The following is a 22,398-nucleotide window of genomic DNA, read 5'->3' on the forward strand; positions in this document are numbered from 1 at the left end:
CATAGCTTGAGTATCATCACAGAAGGGCAAAAGGAGATTAAATCATGTATGAGGGGCCAATATAAGTGGCTTTTGATTGATGACAGAGTGAACACTAGAGGCCTGTTGTTGCAGAGGAAATCATTCCACTTCCTTTTCCAATGATGGTACCACTGAAACATCTATGCATCTCTTTTTGGGAATGTCCCTTTGCTTTACAGCGTTGGGATTCTATCCACCCCAACAGAAGGCACACCTTAGTTTTGCACATCATTCCATTTTCCTCCTCTTTGCCTAGTGCATTTTGTTTAGATATTTTAATTATGGGATGTTGGAACATTCGGATGCAGCGCAACAACAAAATTTTCTAGAATATGATCCCAAGCATCATTCCCTTGGAAAGTGCTTCTAAAACAGGATCTCAAGATCATGGGCTATTGTCTCAATGGCAGTCTCACAGAAGCTCTACAAGTTTGGGTGGAACAACATCTCTAAGATAGAGTAGCTTTCGTTCATGATACCTATATATGGCATTCTGTGATTACATTATACTTTTGGTTTTATATTTTTGCAATTTTATGCTTTATTTTAAATAAATTACCATAGAATCATTGTCCTATGGTTTTGGGTTAAAAAGGTATTATGAAAAACAAATCGATGAGCCACCGCGGTCAGGACCACTATGGCTCCAATCAAGCTCTCACACTACTCACCATACAAACCCAAAGTTTATTTCAATGGGTTCCAGGTTTTCGCCCGACGTTGAGCCACATTGGCCTTCTAGTCTATTTCCTTTGGAGTTAGATTCCACATACGAGTAGTATGTGATGCAACCCCAGCCACAATAGCGGTCTAGGGTTCCTCCCCCACTGCCATCCTCCTCCACCGGTAGATCTTCGGCTTCTTCCTCCTTCATGGGATCCGTAGGTGAGGGCGTGTAGGATCACCCCAATCTGCCAACGGGAGCCATAGTTTCTCTTTCTTGGGGCATTAGGTAGGTATGGGTTAGGAGGTGGCGAGACGATGGGTGTTTCGTTGGTGTGGAATAAAGTCCTCCTGCCTCACCCTTGTTGGATGATGCTTCTTCGTATCCTCCGGATGCATGTGGAAGATGATATGTCCTTAGATTTGGTCGTTTGGGTCACAAGAAAGATGATATCTGTTCATATTAATGGAGCACGAGTCTCTTGTCCATCAAGGTTCATCCCTATCATTTTCTATCTAAATAGACCAAGTTATGAAAACAAGGAGTAGTAAAACGTTTGTTGGTAGTAAATAAACTCAGTAGAAATACCTCTATATTCCAAGGTATCTCGGACTGGAGGCTCCTAATGCATCGAGGTTATTTTTTGTTCGTGGCCTCACATTTCGGGAATTAGATTGGTTGTGGGCTGCCGTTGGGCCTATCACGTGTGAACCTCGCGCTCCTAAGGTGAACCTAACTATTTCACACCGGTTTTTGGAAAGGTTATATAACCTTCTTCGACAGTTGTTTCGGCCAATTTTGCCGTTTTTCATTAAAAATTTTATTTTCCAATTCATGAATATTTTCTAAAAACATGCGGAACATTTTAAAATCAAAGAATGTTTTTTTAAATTGTGAAAAAATTCCAAATCAATTTTTGGAATATTTTATAAAATTCATGAATATTTTTAAATTCGGGACACTTCTTTTGGAATCTACGATTTCTTTTAATTTCTGAATATTTTAAAGGTAATGTACATTTTAAATTCCCAGAATGTTTTTTGAAATTTGCTGATATTTTTTCAAATTCCTAAATTTGTGATTTTTTTTTCAAATTTCTGAACATATATAAATTCACGAACATTTTTCCAACATTTTTATTTGTTTGAATATTATATATATTCTTTCTTTTTTCTCCAGTTCTCTTTCCTCTCTGATTTCTTCATTCAGTTCTCTAGATGAGTGGAGGCCCAACTAGTCTGACGAGTTAGTTAGTCGAAGCAAGTGTGCTGGGCGAGCGCATTGGTTGCCCTTCGACACGTTTCACGCTAAATAGGACCTCTTACATGTGTGGGGAGTTTTGCTGCTAGGGAGGGGCGAATTGTTTTTTACTTCGTGCGTTTGTGAGGGGGTAGTGCCGGCTTGCTGCTTCGACCGCGAGCGGTCAGGTCGTTGTTTTCTCCGTCTTCCCCGCCGGGGCACCTCGGGCGGTGGATTCACGGTGGAAGACCAACATCGTGTTAGAGCTGGTGGAGAGAACTAGAATGGAATGATCAGGCGCTCGAGATCAAAACCAACAAGAGCACCTTCCGGGGAGCTGTTGTAGCCAGACGTTGTGGTAGTAGATTTAACCCCAAGGTTGGGAGGCGACTAGGTTGAGAGATTGAATTCTTTTGGGGGATGAAAACCAATACAGCGAGAGTGATTCCGACACAAGTGAATTGGGTTGTGTGGAGGTGTGCATCGTACATGGGCCTTGGGCCATGCATGTACGTGCCAGCAAAGTAGGAAAACTAGAGAAAATGAATGTCCATTTCGGTGTATACGGTGTGATGATCAGTTCGATTTATATAAAATGAAAACTGATGATACATCCAAACACCAAACAACTAGCGATGGAAACACCGAACCAAACATCATAAATGGAATAAACAAAGAATATCGACCAACTTAATTCGGTTTGGTTCTTTGGTTTTCGGTGTAAAAGTGCTCACCTCTAACCATAATTGGATGCGTAAGAAAAAAGGATTTAACTCAAAAACCGAGGAACAGCGCGGCAAAGTGCCCATTACCCTATAGTGTAGTGTAGATGGATCAATGAGCGAACATAGGTAGAGAGGGCCGAGGGCGGACAAGCATACACTTGTCCTGTATACCAGTCTACATGTGTCTGATATGTTTCTTTCTGGTTCAGTTGGTTGTGTGATGGTTGGAAGGGGAGATGTTTCCCACCTACTGCTACTGCTATCGCTTGCAAGTTCGTTGCATTGCCTCCTCCGCTTCTAGTAACTCAAGCACGTACGGAAAGATTTGGTTAAACTGTGGGCTACCTTTCTCCAGTGTGCGCAAACAAGAGAGGAAGACGAGAGCAGTCGATGGCAAACGAACAAACGCCCTGAATTTTCTGCAGCACAACACCCTCCGACACCTCATCCCTTTCTGCTGCACTCTTTACCCGAAGCCACCAACCATGATTATTTTACTCACTCTACGCGCACGCACGCGCACTGGATCAGAGTGAGCGACATCACCAGAAATTTTCTTGTTGAGAAGAACGGCCATCAAGGCAAGAAGTATGGACGAGAGCAACGCATTAGTTTTTTGCCCAATCATGAATTCAAAACCTTGCAAGACTATGGCCAGGTGAAACGTTTCCACACGGCTAATGTGCAGGACATATATATACGCGAGGGCGCCAAACACATTTCCCAACTCACCACGCACAGCGCCATTTGTTAATCACGAGGCCTAAATCCACCTCTTGGTTAATTATATCAGCTGTCACAAGTTTTTTACGTAGCGCGCATGGCCACGGCAATGTATGACAGCGTGCTGCACTTGCAGCTGCACCCCGGCGCCATCGCCGTCACGGTCGTGGCCTTGGCCTCGGCGTACATGGTGTGGTTCTGGGCGCTGTCGAGGCGGCTGTCGGGGCCCCCGATGTGGCCGCTGGTGGGCAGCCTCCCCAGCGTCGTGATGAACCGGAAGCGGGTCCACGACTGGATTGCCGACAACCTGCGCGCGACGGGCGAGGCGGCGACGTACCAGACGTGCATCCTGCCGCTGCCGTTCCTGGCGCGGCGGCAGGGGCTGGTGACGGTGACGTGCAACCCGCGGAACCTGGAGCACATCCTGCGCGCGCGCTTCGACAACTACCCCAAGGGCCCCATGTGGCAGGCGGCGTTCCACGACCTCCTCGGCCAGGGCATCTTCAACTCCGACGGCGAGACGTGGCTGCTCCAGCGCAAGACGGCGGCGCTCGAGTTCACCACCCGGACGCTGCGCCAGGCCATGGCGCGCTGGGCCAACCGCTCCATCAAGGACCGCCTGTGGCGCATCCTCGCGGACCACTGCGACGCCGCCGCCAGCGTCGACCTCCAGGACCTCCTCCTGCGCCTCACCTTCGACAACATCTGCGGGCTCACCTTCGGCAAGGACCCCGAGACGTTGTCGCCGGGCTTGACGGAGAACCCCTTCGCCAACGCCTTCGACGAGGCCACCTTGGCGACCATGCAGAGGTTTCTGTTCCCTAGCTTCCTGTGGCGGATCAAGAAGGCGCTGGGCATCGGCAGCGAGCAGAGCCTCCGCAAGAGCCTCGCGGTGGTGGACCAGTTCATGACGGAGACCATCGCGGCGCGCAAGGCGACGCCGTCGGACGACCTGCTGTCCCGGTTCATGAAGAAGCGCGACAGCAACGGCAAGGCGTTCCCGGAGGACGTGCTGCAGTGGATCGCGCTCAACTTCCTGCTCGCGGGCCGCGACACGTCGTCCGTCGCGCTCAGCTGGTTCTTCTGGACGATCATGCAGAGGCCGGACGTGGAGCGCAAGGTGCTCCTCGAGATCGCGTCCGTGCTCAGGGAGACGCGCGGCGACGACACGGGTAGGTGGGCGGAGGAGCCGCTGGACTTCGACGAGCTGGACCGCCTCGTGTACCTCAAGGCGGCATTGTCGGAGACGCTGCGCCTGTACCCGTCGGTGCCGCAGGACTCCAAGTACGTGGTGGCCGACGACGTGCTCCCCGACGGCACCGTGGTGCCGGCCGGCTCGGCGATCACCTACTCCATCTACTCGGTCGGGAGGATGGAGAGCATATGGGGCAAGGACTGCGTGGAGTTCCGGCCGGAGCGGTGGCTGTCGGCGGACGGCAGCCGCTTCGAGCCCGTCAAGGACGCGTACCGCTTCGTGGCGTTCAACGGCGGGCCGAGGACGTGCCTCGGCAAGGACCTCGCCTACCTGCAGATGAAGTCCATCGCGTCGGCGGTGCTGTTGCGCCACTCGGTGGAGCTGGTGCCGGGCCACCAGGTGGAGCAGAAGATGTCGCTCACCCTGTTCATGAAGAACGGGCTCCGCGTGAACGTCAAGCCAAGGGACCTCGCCGGCTACGTCGCGCCGCCGCCGGAGGAGGCGCCGCCACTGGGGTCAGTCGTGATCCCAACCACCACTGCCGCCGCTGCATAGTCTTGCGTCTGCCTACGTACATTGGTTTCTGAATTCTGATGCTTGTTCATTCTTCCCGCTGAATTTGTTCTTCTTCATACAGCTGTGTGCGTTTTTTTTTTGTGTTTTTCGGTTGTGTACTTTTGACGAGGTATTGGTGGATCGTCAAATGAAATGAAGTTTATACGTTGCATTCATATATTTTGAAGTAAAGGTAAAGGGCACCACTAGGCGCCGGCGCACCGGCCGAAACTTTCGGCCGGTCCAGCCATAGCCGCTCGATGCGAGCCGCGGGGTTGGATCTGGAGCAAAAAAAATAAAATTGCCCCAGCTTCTTCTTCCTCGGGCCCCCGTGGCGCATCTCCGGCGAGATCCCCCGTGGCTCGCAGCACCGCGCAGCCCAGCAAGGCCCCCGCGGCGCATCTCCGGCGCAGATCGCTGCCATGGATTTAGGCTCGAGCTCCGTTACGGCCGGTCGAGGTTGCAGCTCGCCGCGAGCCCGTAGCAGCTCGCCGGCGACCGGTTGCAGCATCCGCCCCTGCCCCCCGTGCTGGATCTCGCCGCCAGAATTGACGGAAACCCGTGCTGGGTCGCAGCTCGGCCGTGATGGATGTAGCAAAACATTATGCCGGTTGTAGCAAAAAATGATGCTAGTTGTAGCAAAACCACAGCGCCGGCTGTGTGTTGTAGCAAAACGTGACGCTAGTTGTAGCAAAATGCTATGCCAGTTGTAGCAAAAATCTATGCCGGTTGAAGCATGTAGCAAAACTGCAGCATTTTATCATCTTCTTCCACCTCCAGCCGTCGCTGGTTGAAGCTTTCTTATTCTCATAGTGTCTAGTTGTAGCTTTCTCTCTCAATGGTTGGAGCTTTTTCCAACAACCGTTGAAGCTTTTTTACCAAAAGTTGTAGCTATTTTCTTTTTAGCAGCACTTGGTCAAGGCTTTTTGTATCGTTTCGGTTGAAGCTTTTTTAATCGAAGGATGTAGCATTTCATGTCAACGGTTGTAGCTTTCCGGCGATGGCGCTGACCGCTTGTAGCTTTCTCTACATCCGGTTGAAGCTTTTCATCTAGGGGATGAAGCTTTTTTTTAAACGGTTGCAACATGAGGGGGTGCGATGATTCTGCAGAAGCCTCCGGTGTCGACCATCGCCGTCCGGCTCGTCGGCGGCGAGGCAGAAGCACGAGACATGTGGGAGTTGCAATCGCCGGGGATGGGGATTGGTCAACGGGCTGCATCCAATGGCGAAACGAGCTGTAAAAGCATGGCGGGGTGAGATCTACATCCATGGACGCGCAGGGGATTCGACCTTCCATGGCCGACGACGAGATGTGGGCGCCGTCGCTGCAGGAGATGAGGATGGGGCGAGATCCGCGGAGCTGCGAGACAGGAATGAGGCGAGATTCGCGAGATCCGCAGCGCCACGTGGTTGCTCACGACTGGGTCGCGGCGTGCGTGCGTGGACTGGACCGGCTGAAGCTTCGGCCGGTGCCCCGGCCCCAAACGTTTCCCAAAGGTAAAACATTATTTTCTTCCGGTGCATTGTCGACTTACACGAGCAATAATTTTTTTTTCATACGACCGCGAAAGGACCGGGTTCCACACTATCATGATGATAATGGAACAAAATTATCCAGTATCCGATGCAAAAGACAAAAGAAAAAACTAAAGAAAGAAAGAATAACTTGGTTAGGCGTTTTCTGATTGCGGATTCGGTTAATCCATCTTAATCAATTTGCGTTCACAAATGGTCGCAATATTCGGGAGGGGGTTCTCGTTCTCCATGAAGTTAAGGCCAAAAGTCGGCCCCGTGTTTTTCTTAAGCTTGACTTCCAGACGGCATATGACCAATTCAAATGGCATTTCTTTCGTTGCATTCCGGAGGGGAGAGGCTTCAACTATAGATGGATCAGATGGGTCATGCAGTTGGTCTTTAGCAAAAGTACGACTATCAACATTTATGGGGAGCATGCACATATTCCAAATCCTCATGAGGGGAGAGGCCTCGATCCTGTTGTTTACCATGCGGTAGATGCAAGAGATGCTAGCCACATCGAGGTTATTGGGTCATTTGATCGATGCGGTGATGCACACCTCCAGTGATTGTCGAAGAATCGGAACTAGACATCATCAAATCCTCATCCTTTGCTTGGAGGCGATGTCGGTGCTAAAGATCAACTTCACAAAGAGTGAGGTTGTGGTGATGAGATATCTAACTGAGGAGTAGGAGTGAATTACCAATAATCTGAACCACAAGCTATAGTCCTTCCCCATTACCCACCTATGGTTCCTCATGAGCGACACGAGGATCCTGATCAATTATCCCAACTAACTAGCAAGTGGTAAAGCTCTAGTATGGAGCCTTGGAGAGGTAAAATTACGTGTATGAGTGCTAAGACTATTCTCATCAACTCTTGCCTCCTTAGCCGCCCCCATGTTCCTCATGGGCCCTTCTTACAGAAGGTGTCCATGTGGAGATGGCCAAAGAGATCTCGCGCTTCTTTTGGTAGGGGGATAACGAGAAGCAAAAGCACCACATGGTCAATGGGAGCACATGCGCAACCCAAAAGACTAAGGTGGTGTGGGAATCACGACCTTCTAAGAGATGAACTTCGCCATCCCCGCGGAAGTGTTTTGGAAGATTATGTGAGATGAGGGAGACCTTTTTCTCCCCCTCTTTAAGGACAAGTATCTCCATGGTGCAGCCTCCCCTCACCTGTTCTAAGCAAGGGGGTTACAGTTTTGGCGGACGATTTAGTCCATTTAACACTGTCGGTGTCAAAACCGGCGGATCTCGGGTAGGGGGTCCCGAACTGTGCGTCTAGGCGGATGGTAACAGGAGACAAGGGACACGATGTTTTACCCAGGTTCGGGCCCTCTTGATGGAGGTAAAACCCTATGTCCTGCTTGATTGATATTGATATTGTGGATGTTTACAAGAGTGGATCTACCACGAGATCAAGGAGGCTAAACCCTAGAAGCTAGCCTATGGTATGATTGTGATGGTTGTTGTTGTGTCCTACGGACTAGAGCCATCCGGTTTATATAGACACCGGAGAGGGCTAGGGTTACATAGAGTCGGTTACAATGGTAGAGATCTACGTATCCGTATCGCCAAGCTTGCCTTCCACGCCAAGGAAAGTCCCATCCGGACACGGGACGAAGTCTTCAATCTTGTATCTTCATAGTCTTGGAGTCCGGTCGATGATGATAGTCCGGCCGATGATAGTTCGGCTGATGATGGTAGTCCGGCTATCCGGACACCCCTTAATCCAGGACTCCCTCAGTAGCCCCTGAACCAGGCTTCAATGACGATAAGTCCGGTGCGTATATTGCTTGGCATTGCAAGGCGGGTTCCTCCTCCGAATAATAGAAGATTGTGAACACCAGGATACTGTCCGGCTCTGCAAAATAAATTCCACATTCTACCGTAGAGAGAATAATATATACACAAGTTCAATATGCTGACGTTTTTTGCGGCATGACGTCATGCCACTACCAAGCCACTACTTGAATCGTTTTTTACTCTACCATCTCAGCGCATTTAGCGAAGCGGTTTCCTTGGCACGTCTTGTCGAAGCAGAGATCGTGTTCCCCCTTAATCCGGGATTCTCATCAATACGGACGTGGGTAACCCAACCGCGCCCGTCGCCCTGCCCCCTCTATCGAAGGCGAGTCCCAAACGGTCACGGAGACGGCTCTTGGTATTCTCCCTCTTTATAACGGGACCAAGGCTCGTTTCTTTTCTTCAATCCTCCATCGAATCCTCTCCCCGCTCCAAGTTCCAGCACCTAGAGCTCCAGATTCAAGCGCTTCGGACCTTCAACGATGTCCGGTTCCGACCTCCAGGGCCGGTGGATGCCCTCCTCCGTCACGGAGGAGGACGTGCTAAAGCTGCGGGAGGCCAAGTACCTGGCTTATGAGATTTCGCACAGGTTGCCTGCCGAAGGGCAGGCCATCCCCACCCTCGAGCCCGGCGAGTATGTCGTTTTTGTATCCCACCTCCGTCGGGGTTTAGGCTTCCCAATGGATCCTTTTGTGAGAGGGCTCATGTTTTATTATGGGTTGGAATTCCACGATTTGGCTCCGGAGTCCATCCTCCATATTTCCGCATTTATTGTTGTCTGCGAAGCCTTCCTCCGCGTCACCCCTCACTTCGGCCTGTGGCTGAAGACCTTCAATGTGGTGCCGAAGATGACCGGGGGGCGTCAAGCGGAGTGCGGCGGGGCGGCCATAAGTAGGAGGGCTGATGCCCCGTGGCCCGCTGGCTCCTTCCAAGAGGAGCTCGGTCCGTGGCAGCAAGAGTGGTTCTATATCACCGTTCCGAGGGGCCGCTGACAAAAGCCGCCACCCTTATTCCGCCCGGGACCTCCACGACGGTTGATGTCGTGGGTCAACCAAGGGCTCAACTGGGGGCCGTCAAAGGACGTGCCCCTACTGCAGGGCCGGATTCGAGATCTCCAAACGAGGGAGGTCGATATGGTGGTGGTAATGCAGGTTATGCTGATTAGGCGTCTCCCGCCCTGCAAACGCCGCCCTCTCCGGCTATGGGAGTTCAATCTGGAGGGCCCACGGATTCTTCAACACTTCATGGGTATGACACCCCTAGAGATGTACAAATTATTCTTCGGATCGCAAGAGGCGCATCCGGAATTGACCGAGGATGCTGGCCTAAGCTGCAATCGCCCGGATACTCAAGCAAGTAGTTCCAAGTCCGGACATACTGTTTGTTTGCCTTTCGATAATTCGCCTTATGACCAACTTCCTTCTAAACAGGAGTGGATAGCGGAAGCAAAATTGATATGGTGTCCGGCCCCCCTCCCCGAGACCGCGCCGGATTCCGTGCTGGTTCGGATGCTTGAGGTTGCGCCTCCAGAGGAAGGCGAAGGGGAAAGAAGGAAAGCTACTGCCTTGCCTAAGGAGGCTCTTGAAAGAGGGGGGATCGAGAATCCCTCCCTCCAAGGGGAGAAGAGGACTGCCTCCAAGGACCCGGGGGCAAAAGCCCCTAAACGGGGGAAGAAATCTTCGCCAGAGGGTCCTGCGTCCGGGGAGGCCCCAGCTGCACAATCTCCCTTAAAGAGTCAGCCCTCCAACGAGCCGTAAGTAGAAAGAAAGGAGTTTTATAATAAGGGACATCCCTATTTGTGCTTCTGAGGATAACTAAAGTTTTTACCTTGTAGTTCGGATCTCCGTCCTTCGCAAATGAGCTCGTCTTCGGGGGACCTTCGTCCGGAGATGATGGAGAGCGAGATGCCTCCGTCCGGGGCACCGTCGGATAGGGCGGACGAGCCTGAAGTGTCGTCACGGAGGGAGCCCCCGGGTTCGGCAAAGCCGGATAGTTTGGCGCCAACGGGTGTACGGCTGAAGGATCTGCTTGAGAAGGCGTCTATCTCAGAAGATCACCACGCATTGATGAGCATGGTGATTGAAAGGGTTTCGTCCGCCGAAGGCGGGTTGCATAATGCCGTCAGGAGTTTGCTGGCGGGGTTTGAGGTGCGTAAAAATGACACACCTTTTAACAGTTTAGCATATAGAATGCGCCCTGTATAGATAGTAGCCCCTGAGACTCGGTAGGTTGTCGAAATCGACAGCGTGCCGAGGATCAAAATCGCAGGTTTAAATTTCCGCCGTGCCGATGCAGGTGGCGGGTCGTCCGAGGGCCAGCCGGACTGATGGAGTTGCTGAACTAAAGCGGCAACTCGCTGTTGCGGATGCGGACATCACGCTGGTCAACAGGCTACTTGATGAGTCGCAAGGTAAGTGTTTCTGTGCGGTCACTTGGTAAGGGGGCCGAAGCCAGCTCCTTACAACATGTGCGTGAAATGCAGATAGTGCCGCTGCTATGGAGAGCCTTCGGGTCGAACTTGCTCAAGCCAAGGAGCAGGCCCGAAGGAGTAATGCGGCAGCCTCGAGGGCGGCCGAGGAGTTAGCGGCCGAAAGGGCCGCACATTGCCGGAGCAGGAAAGAGATGGCCAAAATGGCCGTGAAGTTAAAAGATGCTAACGACCGCAATGAGGCTCTTGGGAAGGAGCGCCTAGCGGGGCAAGAAGACCTGGATAAGGCCACCGCCGAAGCCAAGGATGCCCGCTCTGCAATGCGGGCTATAAAGGAAGAGCTGCGCCAGTCCGGAGATATTGTAGCTGGCAAGCCTTTTCTGCTGCGCCGAAGGTTTACGGATCCAAAGTATGCTCAGCTGGGCCAACTGTGGGGTCCAGAGGACCCTTATATGGACTTAGCAGCGAGTGCGGCGGATGCCGTTGTGCATTTTCAAAGCCAGAAGGATCACAAGACGGAAGAGCTGTTTTGGTCTCAATTCCATAGTCCGGAGCGTTCACTTCCACTGACCGACCGTTTGGCCGAGTGGGCTGAGCTAAATAGGTTGTCCGGGCTTGCTATGACGGATATAGTGACCCATGTCCGGCCGGATAGGCCCGAGCCGAAGAGTTACTTTGGCTTATTGCAGCAATTTCTTGGGGCGGTGCCGCATATGAAGGCAATAAAGCGGTCGGCCTGCATAGAGGGTGCGCGGATGGCACTCGCCCGTGTGAAGATACATTGGACAGAGATGGATGCCACCGCTGTTGCGACCCCGGGTTCGGACGATAACTGGTTACCCGCCGAGCACTATTTTGGCGAAGTGTTGCGTGGTGCTCGTGTAATAGAGTCGCAGTGCTCAAAAAATGTTACGTTCGAGTGAACGTTTTTATGATGTAAAAAAATATTTATGATGTAAGCGCCTTTTATACTTGTGCGTTCAAGTAATAGAATATCTCCTATGCGGCCGTTCATGTATACATGTGTATAACCTGAAAGATGGCAGTCGTCGGCTTCAGCCCCCACGCACAAGGTGCGGGGGTGTTCGCAAAAAATAGCACGTTTTCACACTTAATCCGACGTCTCGGTCCTGTAAAGGAGGTGGTAGCGTAGCAAACGAGGCAACCGGACTATAATGCTTTATCACTTTCACTTAGCCATGGAGTTCGAGGGTGGGGCTACGACATAGCCCCTGGGGGCACCGCGCTCTCCGAATTTAGGGCACGTATGTGCCTGACCGGGAAACGGCCCTTTGTCAAAGTGGAGGAATTCTAAACATTCCCATGGTCGATCGAGTGGTTGACCAGTCTCTCACTGTATCATGACAGTCAGTTTTCGGCTTTCTCTACTGAGGTGCTCGCCCAGCCGAACTGGGGCACAATCGCAGTAGTTCTCCTGGTGTCGCGTTAGCCGATGATACGAAACGTAAGGCAGCAAAACACAGGAGCCGGGCAAACCCAACATTTGACCAAAGACATGATTCGGAGCTGATGCATATAAGGCCTAACTCGAGACGCCAAACACTCCCGAAGGTGTTCGGTCTTTACAATAGCGGGCAAAACAATGCCCTAAGCCCCTTGTGTCCAGGTACGGGCGAGTTCTTCTGGCGCGGCCGATGCCAAAATGCCAGTCTCCACTCTGGTTATAATGAGAAACCAGGGGATTATAGCAACAAGAGACAGTAAGAAAGGTTTACGTAGGGTCTTAGTCTGAAAAGAGTCCTTGCAACGGGTCCCTACTGCACGTCTGCGCCTGTGTCTCCGTTGTGCCGTATCCTGGACGGGTGTGCATGCTGTTCATCTGTAAAAAGAGAGGAACTTAGTTTGAAAAGAAATCGTGCGAGAAAGTGCATAAAAAATTGAAATATAGATTAATAAAGTTAAGCCTATGCTGGCTCATCATGGCTTATATGTACAAACTTTTGAAGGGGTGTGTGGCTAGGTAGCCCCTAGCTTATTTGTTCCGGACTCGTCCAGCCGTGTCCGGGGTCTCAGGCGACCTTTTAATGAAATGATGCCACGTGGACCAGGCATTTTAAGTATTGCATTGAAGCGGACGAAAGCTTCTCGTCCCAGTGATGCTTGATAGCTACTTTTAAATGGGGCGACATGAAAGGTTAGCTTTTCTCGTCGGAAGTTGTCAGGTGACCCGAACACAACTTCTAGTAATAATGAAACTGTGCACCTGGCATAAGGGCCTGGCGCCACTCCTTTGAAGGAAGTGCGGCTATGCCGAATTGTAGTAGGGTCTATCCCAACTTGCGGATTGTGTCCGGATATAGCAGGTTTAAGTCACTGCCGCCGTCCATCAAAACCTGCGTGAATTGCAGTCCGTCTATTATGGGATCCAATATCAGGGCAGTCTATCCTGCGTTCCGGATACTTCTGGTCTAATCCAGATGGTCGAAAGTGATTGGTTTTGACATCCAATCTCGGTGTTCCGCTGGGGTGGACCGTGCGACACTTGTCTTAGCGAGTGCCGTGTTGGTTTTCCGTACTATCACATGAAGTGAGTTTACTGTTTTGACTTCTTGTGGGAAAGTCTTTTGACTTCCGGTGCTCTGCTGGTGGGGTTCGTCATCGTCCTCGCTTGGCGCATCGAGCCCCTTGTGTCCAGTGTTGAGTCTGCAGGACTGTTTAAAAACCCAACAATTTCGGTTGGTATGGTTTGCAGGCCTTCCGGAGGTACTGTGGATTTGACATATCCGATCTAAAATTTTGTTTAAATTCGATAGCTCGTCGCTGTTGTCCTTAAGAGGAAGTGTTTTATTGTTTGGCCACGAGCTTTTGAATCCGGCGTTGACTGCCGTGCCCTTTGGGCTTTTTTCTTTATTCCGACGCTGATCTTTCCTGCGCCGTGATTTTCCGTTTCCATCTCTGATCTCGGATGTACTCGGGTCGCTGGTGCTACATCTTGCTAGCCAGCTGTCTTCTCCTGCGCAAAAGCGCGTCATGAGGCTTGTTAGCGCGGCCATTGTTCTTGGCTTCTCTTGGCCGAGGTGTCTGGAGAGCCATTCGTCTCGGACGTTGTGTTTAAAAGCTGCTAAGGCTTCCGCGTCCGGACAGTCGACTATTTGGTTCTTTTTGGTAAGGAACATGTTCCAGAATTTGCGCGCTGACTCTCCGGGCTGTTGGGTTATATGACTCAGATCGTCTGCATCCGGAGGGCGGACATAAGTCCCCTGAAAATTTGCTCTAAACGCGTCCTCAAGCTCTTCCCAACTTCCAATAGTGTTTTCTGGGAGGCTTTTGAGCCAATGCCGAGCTGGCCCTTTGAGCTTGAGGGGTAGGTATTTTATGGCGTGGAGATCATCTCCTCTAGCCATGTGTATGTGTAGTATGTAATCTTCTATCCAGACTCCTGGGTCTGTTGTGCCATCGTATGCCTCTATGTTTATGGGTTTGAACCCTGCTGGAAATGCATGATCCAGCACCTCATCGGTAAAACATAGCGGGTGTGTGGCGCACCTGTATTTTGGTGTGCCGCTATCTTCGAACACTTGTCGTGTTGTGTTACTTCCTGGGGCCCTCCTTTTTGGCCCGTAGATGGACCTAGTTGGGCCGTCCGTTTTCCCAGGATCATAAGTCGGCTTGTGTGCGGTGCCGCTTGCCGCTTTTGGCCTGTCATCTGGCCGTCTATCCGGCCGGGCGGCCTCTTTATTTTTTGACTGTGAGGGCTCTATGGCTTCCTCGTCAAATCCTGGCAGCAGCTTGCGCTTCGGGTAGCTCTTTGTTTGATGTCCATTGCCATATTTGTCTGTGGACTTGAGTATTTTGCTCCACTTCATTCTGGGTATGTCTTCCGCTGTTTTGAGCTTCCTTTTTTCCTTCTTCAAACTTCTTGCAGTGGCGACGAGTCTTTTGTGAAGGTTCTTATGCTCCGGTGGTGTGTCCGGACTGTTGATTGCTCCGTGAAGGGGTTGATTATCCGGTTCGTCCTGTTCGGATGGTTGCTTGGTTGTACGTTCGTCGTCCGCTGGTTTGCCCTGCTCTATCGCTGGGTCGTTAGGAATGTTGCTTTGATCGAGGCGGGACTTAGGGCGGCGTCTACGTCGCCGTTTTGGTTGTTTATCGGCGGGATTATCCTCTGCCGCGTCCCGTTGTTCCTCGGTATCGCTTCCCCTTGGGGTGTCCACCATATGTATGTCATGTGACGAGGTGGCCTTCCAGTGCCCTGTAGGCGCTGGTTCTTGATCGTCTCCGGCATCGTCGTCCATACCGTTGATGTCTTCGGAGTCGTAGTTTAGCACGTCGGTTAGATCGTCGACGGTGGCTACGAAGTGGGTGGTGGGTGGGCTCTGAATTTCTTCATTGTCCGCGTCCCGACCATCCTGGCCGTAGTTCGGCCAGGGCTCTCCGGATAGTGAGAGATGCTTCAGCGAATTTAAGATATCCCCGAGGGTCAGTGCTGAAAGGTGTCCGCAGGGTGAATTCTATGATCAGCGCCCAATCGGATTTGACTGGCAGGGGCGCAGGAGGTTCGGAGTCCGGCCGAGAGTCCGGCACCTCGGAGTCATGAGCTTTATGCGGGACAAGGTAAGTGTTCGGCTCCATCGCCGTAGAAGTTGCGGCTCCCGAGGCAGTGTCCAGCCATCCGTCCTCGATCTGAGCGATCGGCTCCGGACTATGGGTCGGAGCGGATTCATGTGCGGCCTCCAAGGTGCTGTCCGGCGGCAGAGTTAGGTTGTGCCCATCGTGACAGCGCGGCACGCTCGGCTGTGGCTTAGATCCATTGAAGATCAAGTCCCCGCAGATATCGGCCGTGAAGTTTAGGCTTCCAAACCTGACCTGACGGCCAGGGGCGTAGCTTTTGATCTGCTCCAGATAGCCAAGTGAGTTGGCCCGCAGTGCGAAGCCGCCGAATACGAAGATCTGTCCGGGGAGAAAAGTCTCACCCAGGACTGCGTCGTTGTCGATTGAAGAGGCCATCAAGCCTATCGGTGACGACACAGAGGAACTCTCAATGAAAGCACCAATGTCGGTGTCAAAACCGGCGGATCTCGGGTAGGGGGTCCCGAACTGTGCGTCTAGGCGGATGGTAACAGGAGACAAGGGACACGATGTTTTACCCAGGTTCGGGCCCTCTTGATGGAGGTAAAACCCTATGTCCTACTTGATTGATATTGATATTGTGGATGTTTACAAGAGTGGATCTACCACGAGATCAAGGAGGCTAAACCCTAGAAGCTAGCCTATGGTATGATTGTGATGGTTGTTGTTGTGTCCTACAGACTAGAGTCATCCGGTTTATATAGACACCGGAGAGGGCTAGGGTTACATAGAGTCGGTTACAATGGTAGGAGATCTACGTATCCGTATCGCCAAGCTTGCCTTCCACGCCAAGGAAAGTCCCATCCGGACACGGGACAAAGTCTTCAATCTTGTATCTTCATAGTCTTGGAGTCCGGTCGATGATGATAGTCCGGCCGATGATAGTTCGGCTGATGATGGTAGTCCGGCTATCCGGACACCCCCTAATCCAGGACTCCCTCAAACACCTTATGTGGGAGAAAGCTTGACATGTTGTAGGGATGGGGGAATCAACCCTTTCTTTGCTGTATATATGGTTTGTCCCGACAGTTCTTGAGGAAGAACTCCCTTCTCTCTTCGCCATATGCACTGCCTCGTAAGTGATCGTCGTAGAAGTCTTGAGAGATGACCATGGGAGTATCTCGTTCCACAGGTCACTTGCGACGAAAGAGACGGACGTTTGGTCCATCGCTCCAAGCATCTAAAACATTATCTCTTTGTTGCTACCACGTGAAAGAATCTAGATGACGACTAGAGGGGGGGGGGGTGAATAGGCATTTTAAAACTTTTATGGATTTGGCTTTATCCTAATGCGGAATAAACTAAACGGATACTTTTCAAGCACAAATCCTAAGTATGCTAGGCTCAACTAAGTGCACCAACAACCTATACTAAACAAGATAGGCACTTTAAGGAAACCGGCAAGCACAAACTATATCACAAGATATGGAAATGTAGGAACAACTAAGCAATCCAACTAGCACAAGATATATAATTATGAGCAAGTATGAATTGCGGAAAGTAAAGGGTGTGGGTATGAGATAACCACAAGTGAGTTGGGGACGCGGATTTATCCTGAAGTTCACACTCATGAGAGTGCTAATCTCCGTTAGAGCGATGCCGAAGCCAAAGCTCCGGTGCGTCACCAAGTGACTCACCATATTCTCCCTTTTGAGTCACCCCAACGGATGAGCCTCAGTTCACTCGGGGTTGGTCTTGAAGGCGACCACCACACCTTTACAATCTTCTCCGGAGCACACCACAACCATAGAAGCTTCTCGAGGAAGTTAACCACATAGGCCACTTCACACCCTTCCCCGGAGCACACACAAAACGAAGCTTCCGGAGGAACCTTGGCCACCTAGGCCTCTTCACAAACTTCTCAAAGATATCACCAAACCGTCTAGGAGGCGAAGCCTCCAAGAGTAATAAACTCACGGGCTCTCAGTCGAACAAATCGATGCGGGGAGCTCAAACCAATGCAACAACGCAATGCAAGGTCAAGCAACAAATGCTCAACTCACTCTCTCAATCTCACAAGATGCAACTCAAAAAAGTGGGAAATTGAAAAGAGGGGATGCAATGGAGGAAATCAACAAATGACTCCAAGATCCATCCACAAATCCCCCTTCACATAGAGGTGAGATAAGGGTTCGGGAGAGGTGGTATGATGCTCAAAAATGATACTTAGAAAGTGTATGAACAACCCCCAAACCGGTGGGGAGGAAGGGCTCTTTTATAGCCATTCCCCAGAACTAGCCGTTGGGGCTCCAACGGACACTTCCTGGACACCCCATGCCCATGGGGGATAAGACCCCATGCCCATGGTACAAATCCCGTGCACACGGAGCCCCGTGCCCAGGCCTCTAACCCCGTGCACAAGGGGTACACAGAAACAGCCTGCCGCAGCCCACTAAAACATGCACAACTTTGGCATACGAACTCCAAATTCGACGATCTTGGGCTTGTTTTAAAGCTATGGAAAAACCCAAGGTACTCACATAAAGAACCACCCAATATCAGCAAGAAATAATGATGCAAATCATGAAAAGGTTTGAGCTCTCTACATGCGACGTGATCAAGCTACTTGCCCGAAAGTCCCCCTGATAGTACGGCTATCAAACCTATAATCCAGTTTCCCTCCAAGCACCATGAGACCGGCAAAACTAGGAAGACCTAGATAAGTTATACTTTTGCCTTTCACATTCCACTTGAGCTTGATGATGACTTTGTTGGGGAACGCAGCACAAATTCAAAATTTTCTACGCAACACCAAGATCAATCTATGGAGATTCTAGCAACAAGAGAGGGAGAGGATGAGCATCTTAATACCTTTGAAGATTGCTAAGCGGAAGCGTTACAAGAACACGGTTGATGGAGTCGTATTCACGGTGATTCAAATCGCGAAAGATCCGATCTAGCGCCGAACGGACGGCCCCTCCGCGTTCAACACAAGTACAACCTGGGGACGTCTCCTCCTTCTTGATCCAGCAAGGGGAGAGGAGAAGTTGAGGGAGAACTCCGACAACACGATGGCGTGGTGGTAGTGGAGCTCGTGGTTCTCTAGCAGGGCTTCACCAAGCACTACGGAGGAGGAGGAGGTGTTGGAGGATGGAGAGGGCTGCGCTAGGGGAAGGGTGTGGCTGCCCTCCCACCCCCTCACTATATATAGTAGGAAGGGGAGAGGGGGCCGGCCCCGCTAGATCCCATCTAGAGGAGGGGGCGGTGGCCAGGGGAAACCCTAGATGGGTTTGGGTGCCCCCACCCCCTAGGAACCCCCCCCCCCCATGCCGGGAGGGGTGGCTGCCCTAGGGGAGGCGCCCCAACCCTTGAGGTTACGTGAGATGGGGTGGGAGGGGCGCTCAGCCCCTTAGCGGGCTGATGTGCCCCCTCCCCTTGGCCCATAAGGCCCCCCAACGCTTGCCGGGGCCTCCGAAACCCTTTTCGGACACGCTGGTCGTCACCTGGTACCCCCGGAACAATTCCGGACTCCAATACCCTCGTCCAATATACCGATCTTCACCTCCGGACTATTCCGGAGTTCCTCGTCACGTTCGGGATCTCATTCGGGACTCCGAACAACCTTCGGTAACCACATACTATTTCCCATAACAACTCTAGCGTCACCGAACCTTAAGTGTGTAGGCCCTACGAGTTCGAGAACCATGTAGACATGACCGAGACATTCTCCAGCCAATAACCAATAGCGGGATCTGGATACCCATGTTGGCTCCCACATGTTCCACGATGATCTCATCGGATGAACCACGATGTCAAGGATTCAATCAATCCCGTATACAATTCCCTTTGTTAATCGGTATGTTACTTGCCCGAGATTCGATCGTCGGTATCCCAATACCTCATTCAATCTCGTTACCGGCAAGTCAGTTTACTCGTTCCGTAATGCATGATCCCGTGACTAACTACTTAGTCACATTGAGCTCATTATGATGATGCATTACCAAGTGGGCCCAGAGATACCTCTCCGTCATACGGAGTGACAAATCCCAATCTCGATTCGTGCCAACCCAACAGACACTTTCGGATATACCTGTAGTGCACCTTTATAGCCACCCAGTTACGTTGTGATGTTTGGTACACCCAAAGCACTCCTACAGTATCCGGGAGTTGCACAATCTCATGGTCTAAGGAAATGATACTTGACATTAGAAAAACTCTTAGCAAACGAATTACACGATCTTGTGCTATGCTTAGGATTGGGTCTTGTCCATCACACCATTCTCCTAATGATGTGATCCCGTTATCAATGACATCCAATGTCCATGGCCAGGAAACCATAACCATCTATTGATCAACGAGCTAGTCAAATAGAGGCTCACTAGGGACATGTTGTGGTCTATGTATTCACACATGTATTATGGTTTCCAATTAATACAATTATAGCATGAACAATAGACAATTACCATGAACAAGGAAATATAATAATAACCATTTTATTATTGCCTCTAGGGCATATTTCCAACAGTCTCCCACTTGGACTAGAGTCAATAATCTAGTTCACATCACTGTGTGATTGTAATGAATTCAACACCCATGGGGTTTGATCATATCTTGCTTGTGAGAGAGAGGTTATTAGTCAACGGGTCTGAACCTTTCAGATCCGTGTGTGCTTTATAAATCTCTATGTCATCTTGTAGATGCAGCTACCACGCTCTATTTGGATCTATTCCAAATAACTATTCTACTATACGAATTCGGTTTACTACTCAGAATCATCTGGATTAGTGTCAAAGTTTGCATCGACGTAACCCTTTACGACGAACTCTTTTACCACCTCCATAATCGAGAAAATTCCTTAGTCCACTAGTTACTAAGGATAACTTTGACCGTTGTCCTGTGATCCATTCCTTGATTACTCTTGTACCCCTTGACTGACTCATGGCAAGGCACACTTCAGGTGCGGTACACAACATAGAATACTGTAGAGCCTATGTCTAAAGCATAGGGGATGACCTTCTTCCTTTCTCTCTCTTTTGCCGTGGTCAGGTCTTGAGTCTTACCCAATACTCACATCTTATAACATAGCCAAGAACTCCTTCTTTGCCTATCTATTTTGAACTCCTTCAAAATCTTGTCACGGTATGTGTTCATTTGAAAGTACTATTAAGCATTTTTGATCTATCCTTATAGATCTTGATGCTCAATGTTCAAGTAGCTTAATCCAGGGTTTCCATTGAAAAACACTTTTCAAATAACCCTTTATGCTTTCCAGAAATTCTACATCATTTCCGATCAACAATATGTCAACAACATATACTCATCAGAAATGCTATAGTGCTCCCACTCACTTCTTTGGAAATACAAGTTTCTCATAAACTTTGTATAAACCCAAAATCTTGATCATCTCATCAAAGCGTATATTCCAACTCCGAGATGCTTACTCCAGTCCTTAGAAGGATTGCTGGAGCTTTGCATACTTGTTAGCATCTTTCAGGATTGACTAAACCTTCTGGTTGTATCACATACAACCTTTCCTCAAGAATATCATCGAGGAAACAATGTTTTGACATCCTATCTACAAGATTTCATAAATCATGCAGTAATTGCTAATCTAACTCTAACAGACTCTTAGCATCGCTACGAGTGAGAAAGTCTCATCATAGTCAACTCCTTGAACTTGTCGGAAAACATCTTAGCGCCAAGTCGAGCTTTCTTAATGGTGACACTTACCATCATTGTCCGTCTTCCCTTTTAAAATTCATCTGTACCCAACAGCCTTACGACCATCAAGTAGTTCTTCCAAAGTCTATACTTTGTTTTATACATGGATCCTCTCTCGGATTTTATGGCCTTGAGCCATTTGTCAGAATCTGGGCCCACCATCACTTCTCCACAACTCGTAGGTTCATTGTTGTCTAGCAACATGACCTCCAAGACAGGATTACGTACCACTCTGAAGTAGTATGCATCCTTGTCGACCCACGAGGTTTGGTAGTGACTTGATCCGAAGTTCCATGATCACTATCATCAGCTTCCACTTCAATTGGTGTAGGCGCCACAGGAACAACTTCCTGTGCCCTGCTACACACTAGTTGTAGTGATGGTTCAAAAACCATATCAAGTCCCCACCATCCTCCCACTCAATTCTTTCGAGAGAAACTTTTCCTCGAGAAAGGACCCGTTTCTAGAAACAATCACTTTTGCTTCCGGATCTGAAATAGGAGGTATACCCAACTATTTTGGGTGTCCTATGAAGATGTATTTATCCAGTTTGGGTTTGAGCTTATCAGGATGAAACTTTTTCACATAAGTGTCGCAGCCCCAAACTTTCAAGAAACGACAGCTTAGGTTTCTCTAAACCATAGTTCATACGGTGTCATCTCAACAGAATTATGTGGTGCCCTATTTAAAGTGAATGTGGTTGTCTCTAATGCCTAACCCATACACGATAGTGGTAATTTGATAAGAAACATCATGGTATGCACCATATCCAATAGGGTGCAACTATGATGTTCGGACACCATCGCACTATGGTGTTCCAGGCGGTATTAGTTGTGAAACAATTTCCACAATGTCTTAATTGTGTCCCAAACTCGTAACTCAGATATTCATCTCTATGATCATATCATAGACATTTCTATCCTCTTGTCACGATGATCTTCAACTTCACTCTGAAATTACTTGAACCTTTAAATAATTCAGACTTGTGTTTCATCAAGTAAATATACTCATAATCTACTCAACTCATCTGTGAAGCAAGAGTATAACGATATTCACTGCGTGCCTCAGCACTCATTGGATTGCACACATCAAATATATTACTTCCAACAAGTTGCTCTCTTGTTCCATCTCACTGAAAACGAGGCCTTTCAGTCATCTTGCCATGTGGTATGATTTGCATGTCTCAAGTGATTCAAAATCAGGTGAGTCCAAACGATCCATCTGCATGGAGTTTCTTCATGTGTATATACCAATAGACATGGTTCTCATG

General features: G+C 49.9%; 1 protein-coding gene across 1 annotated transcript; it reads left to right on the plus strand.

Annotated features, from left to right (window-relative positions):
• The first annotated feature begins 3,380 nt into the window (after positions 1-3,380).
• LOC123071452 (cytochrome P450 86A1) lies at positions 3,381-5,298 on the plus strand. Its single transcript, XM_044495013.1, has one exon. It carries the CDS (start codon positions 3,470-3,472, stop codon positions 5,120-5,122), a length of 1,653 nt encoding a protein of 550 aa, XP_044350948.1. The 5' UTR covers positions 3,381-3,469; the 3' UTR covers positions 5,123-5,298.
• The last annotated feature ends 17,100 nt before the right edge of the window (positions 5,299-22,398 follow it).

The sequence above is a fragment of the Triticum aestivum genome, chromosome 3B (genome assembly GCF_018294505.1).
Source record: "Triticum aestivum cultivar Chinese Spring chromosome 3B, IWGSC CS RefSeq v2.1, whole genome shotgun sequence".
In the NCBI taxonomy this organism is placed as follows: Eukaryota; Viridiplantae; Streptophyta; class Magnoliopsida; order Poales; family Poaceae; genus Triticum; species Triticum aestivum.

Coding starts and splice junctions, on each gene's coding strand:
- LOC123071452 (XM_044495013.1), top strand. CDS start 3,470: ATGGCCACGGCAATGTATGACAGCGTGCTGCACTTGCAGCTGCACCCC.